The sequence below is a fragment of the Drosophila santomea genome, chromosome 3L, assembly GCF_016746245.2.
Source record: "Drosophila santomea strain STO CAGO 1482 chromosome 3L, Prin_Dsan_1.1, whole genome shotgun sequence".
Lineage (NCBI taxonomy): Eukaryota > Metazoa > Arthropoda > Insecta > Diptera > Drosophilidae > Drosophila > Drosophila santomea.
In genome coordinates, this window is record NC_053018.2 from 7471916 (window position 1) to 7478846 (window position 6931).

At 45.0% G+C, this 6931-nt stretch overlaps 1 protein-coding gene across 1 annotated transcript; it reads left to right on the plus strand.

The window, feature by feature from the left end:
* The first annotated feature begins 4609 nt into the window (after nucleotides 1-4609).
* On the plus strand, nucleotides 4610-6579 carry LOC120448679 (POU domain protein CF1A). Its single transcript, XM_039630818.2, has one exon. The coding sequence runs from the start codon at nucleotides 5296-5298 to the stop codon at nucleotides 6577-6579; it is 1284 nt and encodes a 427-aa protein (XP_039486752.1). The 5' UTR covers nucleotides 4610-5295.
* The last annotated feature ends 352 nt before the right edge of the window (nucleotides 6580-6931 follow it).

Sequence of the window (6931 nt, forward strand, 5' to 3'; positions counted from 1 at the left end):
AGTCATTATATCTGCATTATATAGCCAATAAATACCCATTGATTGTGAGTTATCAAAATTCATAATTATATAAAAATTAATTAATAAAAATATTTTGTTATTGATGTTTCTATATAATAGTTTATTATATGATATATTTTATGTTAAAATTGGTATTGCATTGGTATTGGTACTGTTAAATTCAACTAAGTAGACTTAAGGACATGTTGAACTGTTCTTCTTTAATCGGCTTTATCATAACCTACTTAACTACTTAACAAGCGTTGAGAGCGTAGCTTACCCCACATAAAGGCAACAAAAAAAAGTGGGAAAAAAAATTGTGTCCAGGTGTTGCAACGCTTTTTCGTACCTCCTCTATGGCGTTCGCCAATAATTCACGACCCTGACGGGTTCGCTCTGCCTATGGGACGTGTCACAGCGCCGCAGAGATAAATTAGTTAATAAATAAAAGGGAAAAAATGCTAACTAATTTGCATATTTGCCCTTTGCGCGGTCTCATTGACAGTTGGGCGACGGGCGTCGGGCTTCAATGCCAAAAGCCAATGAGGCGCACCAAAAATGCATTTAAACCGAAAACGGGGCGATGGGTCGTTCCTCTACCCTTTTCGACTACAATTGCCATTTTGTGCTCTGTTCGCATTTTTAGTTTACTTTTTTTTATGTTGGTACTTTTTGGCGGGACGCAGAAATTTCCTATTTTTACTACGCTAATTTGCATATGACAACAAGGATGTGCGTGTGTGTGTGTGTGTGCTGGAATTTTTGGCAAACTCTACTTCTGAATCGTCCTGCCAGCTTGTCTCGCCTCGTAGGTAGCGAAAGTGAAAGGATTCGGGCCGAAGACCCAAAGGATAAACGCCCTGCGTTTTTAAGAGACTTTTTTAACGGCCGCTGCATGCAAAATTGCAAAAACTCAAATTGCAAGAGGGCCACAACGCAAGAAAAATGATAAATGACTGGGTTGCATCCACGGGAGATTCGGATTCGGATTTGCCTATATGCAATTTGCCTACACGGATAGATAGTTGACCTTGCCGAAAAGCGTAATAAAGGGTTGCTCAAGGGTTGTCTTCTGCGGCGGCCTCGTCTTCAGGACTTCCTTCCACCATCCTGTTGTTTTCTTAAGTGCTTCTCTGTCTCTGTGTTTTTTTTTTTGGCGCGCAAAAAATAATCGAGAGTTGGGCATATGGTAACGAGTTGTCCGAGCCGAGGCTTCTTTTTTACGCAAATGGATTGCAGCTGATGATGATGCCTTCGATGTGTCTCTCTAATGAAACGTTTGTTTGCAAATGAGCAAAATAGATAGATCCGGAAATGGGGTTGGGGTGCAGTTTGCTGGATGAAAAGGGGTTGGGGAAGGGGTTGGGAAGATGATGCTGGGATTATTTGCATGAAATTTACTTTGAAGATGATGTAGGTAGGACAAGGTAAGGATCAATTGAATGCCAGACTTTTAATCGATTCTCCTTGGGTTACCTCTAAAATCAACTGGGGTTCCAAAGGAGATTATATTATCTGGTTATAATTGGAGGGAATCATGTTTCAAATGTTTAGATAGCTTTTGCATTTTCTGTATAGTCAAATGTATTAGCAAACTGAAGCTACTTTACTTGTTCATCGCTTTTATTAATTTGCCTTATTAAATGTAGAGTTACAACTAACACTTAAAAATATATACATACGCCCACTCGCCGACTTCATTTAACTTTTGGCACATCTAATGAAATAATGCTCTTCATACCCAAAATCCTGTTCAAATGCATTAAATACAGCTTAAGCGAATAAAATTACTTTGCGTTTGCCACAAATTAGTCGACGTGTTTTATTTCCCCCCACAAATATAGAGATTCGCATATTTATCGAGTGTGTGAGTGTGCATTAATTGTATTGCGCGATAAACAAAGCGATCAAAAGCAGACCAGTTTATATGTCTTGATTCGGAAATTATGGCACTTTAATTACCAAAGCAGACGTTGAGGTTTTCGGCTCTCGCTCGCACTCGTTGTGCCGGGCGAGATGGAGATGAGATGGCAAATTAATGCAAAATAAGAAAGAAAATTATGCTAATAATTATAAACAAGTGCGCCCCGAAAACGAGGTGTGAGATAGAGACAGGCAGCCCGAGAAGAGGGAGACGGGTAGATGATACAAGTAGATGGCCATATAAAAATGCAGCCGAAATGCTAATCGAGCTCATTATCATCCAAATCAACGGCGTCGTGGTCTTCCATTCATAAACGCAGCGCTTAGTTGTACATACATATATTTGTATATTTTTCATCCTCATTTTTTTACGAACGTATCGTTTTTGCAACAAGTCCTTTGCTGGCCACAAAAACCAAAAACGCGGCGCGTGCGCATTTAGCATATGGACAAAAAAAAAAAAAACGAAAAGACTGAAAAAAGTGACAGAATCACCGAGGGAGGATGGCCAGCAGAAACAGGATTTTTTCCTTTGCTTCCACATTTGAAATTTAAATACCAGCGTTTTTTTCTTTTTTGTACTTTTACTCACTCGCTGTTGTTATTTAGCGCCGCCACCTAATTATCATGTAAATTTTTGTCTAAGGACCAACAATGACTGTGACTTTATTTTGTCACTGAGTTTTTTTTTTTGGGCTGCGCAAACGGTTGGCTTATTAATTATGCCCAAGTGCGTGGCCAAAGGATATGGTCATGGAATAAAAAAAAAAACAAAGTCAACAAATTTCATGCAAATACGCTTGAACTTGTCTGGCTTGCGTCTGCTCGGCTGGATGACCTTAGTTTGCATAATTTTTTGATTGAGCTCTTGACCTGCCTCAAAAGGGGTCTGCAACTATGCTAAGCATTTTGTGGTGGGTGTTGATGGGATTCTTAGTGAAATTATGTGTGCCACGACTCATTAAAAAAAAGGTTGGTTTTTTGTAGCTTTGAACATTTTGTGCATTAATTTAGGGGAAATTGTGGAATAATATGAAGTAATTTGTCTCTCTTTTAGAAAAGCAAGCTATTATATGTCTACATTTTTATATGCATTTTACGGCAATTGGCTGCCAAAGAGAAATAGATTTCCGTTGATTGTTTCTCGAGAGTTTCATTCATTCATTGTCTTAGGAAACATTAACTCTTTCGTATATTTTCCATTCGATTCTTCGCATTGTCCCCCAATCGCTCCACTAAATCAAAAAACTTTAAAACATAAAAGTCGGTATTTCAATGATAGCTTTAACGATGGCAATTCCTTTAGCTATGCAAATTGCTCGCGAGTTTTGCATGAATTTCGCAAAACTGGCCATAGAATCAATGAAACTGACGGATGAAGTGAATCAATATCTTTTGTACAGGAAACATAATTTAACTGTAAACTAGTTAAAACACAGTCACAAGCACAAAGAGCCAAAGAAAGATATCAAAGTGCAAAAGAAAGGTATATATTTTATGTAGGCAAGCAAACGAAACTTATATGCATATGAAAAGGAAAACGATAAAATATTCACCGGTAATATGGTTGCTTTTCCAAATCAAAATCACAAATACAAATTCAGAAACTGCCCAATAGGTTTATTTTAACAAAACTTCATTTCCTTACCAATTTTATTGATAAGAAATTTATAACTTATAAACCAATATTTTCTATTTAACACATTGCTTGAACATTTAATGGAGCACGTTCGATGTAAATAGCGAATATTTTCAACAGAACTCGCAGAAAATTCAATTGTGCAGACTTAAGCATGGTATATAAATGATGATAGTCAAATATTATTTGGTCAATAAAGTTTATGTACTATTGATAGGCACTCTTTTTGTATGATATTGTTTAAATAGTATTTTAACAGCACATTGATAAACAGGTAAATATTTAAACAGTTTATTTGTTTAATTCCTTTTCTTGGTAAAATGCGTGAAATGTTAGTAATATGTTCGTTCTTCCAATCGCAATGGCAACAACCACTCTAGATTTTCCCCCTGCCAAACACACACAAACACACACACACTCACAAAGCTAGAGGAAAAGTTGTCTGGCCAAGGAGCTGCAAGGAACTGAAACAAAGCTCCCCGCATGGGAGAGAGAAGTCCTGTACGGAAAAGCTCCAGCTCCAGCTCCAGTTTCAGCTCCAACTGGGAGATGGCACTGCCATGTAATCCCTGTTCCCGATAGCTGGACACCGAGAAATCGAGAGATGCGCCGTCGCCGTTCGTATCGTCTCTCGCCCTCTCTCGCTCGCACTGGGCACTGGGCAATTAAAAATGTCACTCTGCATGGGAATGCATTGAGGGAACTTCGTAGTGCCGGCTCTACGTATGATTTTTTTCAGCTCTTGTACGTTTTTTTTTTGGTTTTGGGGGCGTAACGCTGGAATACAGCGAACCCAATAGAGCGCAAGTCTCACTTCCAGTTGCTTGGCTGAGCGTCTGTCTCGCTTGCCGCACCAATGGCGGTGCTGCTCGCACCCATGGAACGCTGGAAGGGCAGCGAACAAACTGGTTTCGCTCGCCGGGGTGTGTGTGCGTACGGCGTTCGTGTGTGTGCGTAAACGTATCTGTGTGACGTACCGCCGAGCGTCGAGAGCGCTCAACGTAGAGTTGCGGTGCGAGACATGACGTTAGTTCACTTCGATAGCTCTACGAGTCTGCACGTGAATTTTCCCTGGGCTCTCGGCTGTCTTGACTGCTCATAACAAATCTCACAACACACAATCTCAAATCTCAATCGGCATCGGCATCGAATCCGGTCAACCAACCAACCCAGTAGAAACACACATTCGAAATCTTAATCTGTATCTGCATCTGAATCACAGAGTTCTGCGTTCTGACCACTGAGTTCTATCGTTGAGTTAAAGCGAAAAATCGCCAAACACAAAAAGTGCCAAGTGTTAGAAGTGCTAAATGAAATTCGAAATAAAAAAAAAATCTCTAAATAAATAACCAAATAAAACGCAGTTAGCCCAACGCTAGTCAAGCTAAGCAAACGTGTGAAACCCAAGCAAATTGCCGTCGGATTTTTTACTTAACCCAAAGCTGAAATAAACTTGTTGAGCGCGCTCGAGGGCCACGCCCCCCCCAAAAAAACAAACCGTCGATCACCAAAAAAAAAAACGAAAAACAAAATAAACGATATAGAATATTTTTGCGCCTGCCACGTTGCCCGTAAAAGACGTCAAGACGGTTGCCTCACGGTTCGAGTGGAATGAGCATAGGGACCCTGGTCTTCCTTTCGATCGATCGGTGTACAAAGTCGTTAAACTGAGCCCCAACTTGGAGCCCTACCCCGCCAGCGTGGAGGGCCTGAACAGCCCCAGAGCGGTGGGGATGGCCGCGACCTCGTACATGACGCCGCCGAGCGGTGATCTGGACATGGCCCTCGGAGGCGGTGGCTATCACACCTCGTCGCCGCGTTCGGCCGCGGATGCCGGTGAGATGAAGTACATGCAGCACCATCATCATCATCATGCCGCTGCCGCGGCAGCTGCCCACCATCAGTTGCCCTCATCGCCATCGCCCAATGGCCAGGGCAATGGTGGCGGCCTGGGACTGGGTCCCGGTTCCGGTTTGGGCTCTTGGAGTGCCCTGCATCCGGATCCGTGGATGCAAACGCATCATACGCATCATCTGCCCGCCGCTGCTGCCGTTGCCTCGGCCGCCGATACCGTTAAGCAGGAGATGTCGCATCTCTCGCAACAGACGCGCATCCAACAGGGCATGGCCTCGCCACATGCCGCCTGGCACGCCCCCCATGCGGGACACTATGCGCCCACGGGCGGATCACCGTTGCAGTACCATCATGCCATGAACGGAATGCTCCATCATCCGGCCCATGCGGCCGCAGCGGCCCATCATCAGAGTGTGGCGCCACTGCATCATGCGCTGCGCGGTGAATCGCCACAGCTGCACATACATCATCACATGGGCGGCGGCGATCGGGATGCCATAAGCGGCGGCGAGGAGGACACCCCCACGTCCGATGATCTGGAGGCCTTTGCCAAGCAGTTCAAGCAGCGACGCATCAAGCTGGGCTTCACCCAGGCCGATGTGGGCCTGGCACTGGGCACACTCTATGGCAATGTGTTCTCGCAGACGACCATCTGCCGATTTGAGGCACTGCAGCTGAGCTTCAAGAACATGTGCAAGCTGAAGCCGCTGCTGCAAAAGTGGCTGGAGGAGGCGGACTCCACAACGGGCTCACCCACGTCCATTGACAAGATCGCCGCTCAGGGGCGTAAGCGCAAGAAACGCACCAGCATCGAGGTGAGCGTGAAGGGGGCACTGGAGCAGCATTTCCACAAGCAGCCGAAGCCATCCGCCCAGGAGATCACCTCGCTGGCCGACTCCTTGCAGCTGGAGAAGGAGGTGGTGCGCGTCTGGTTCTGCAATCGGCGGCAAAAGGAGAAGCGCATGACGCCGCCAAATACGCTCGGCGGCGACATGATGGACGGCATGCCGCCCGGTCATATGCATCACGGTGGCTATCATCCGCATCACGATATGCACGGCAGTCCGATGGGCACACACTCCCACTCGCATAGTCCGCCGATGCTGAGTCCACAGAATATGCAATCGTCGGCGGTAGCGGCGCATCAGTTGGCGGCCCACTAGCAATCAGAAATCCAGGAGTCGAACTCAGCTGCAGCTGCGTCCACTCCTGCATCCCTCAATAGTCTAAGCCAGCAGCAACAGCAGCAGCAGCAGCAACAGCAACAGCAACAGCAGCAGCAGCAGCAGCAACACCAGCAACAGCAGCAACATCAGCAGCAGCACACACCGAATACGCCATCCTCCAGTGCGGGATCATCGGCTACGATGACCAGCCAGGTGATGTCGCCGCAGAGTCCGCTGGGCAGCTCCTCCGCTGGCAATCAGGCTAACAATAATAACAACAATAGCAGCACCAACAACAACAATAATAATAACAACAATAACAACAACAACGAGGAGCAAGTCAAACACC

What these genes read in the sequence shown, in the direction of transcription:
- LOC120448679 (XM_039630818.2), top strand. Translation starts at nt 5,296, where the DNA reads ATGGCCGCGACCTCGTACATGACGCCGCCGAGCGGTGATCTGGACATG.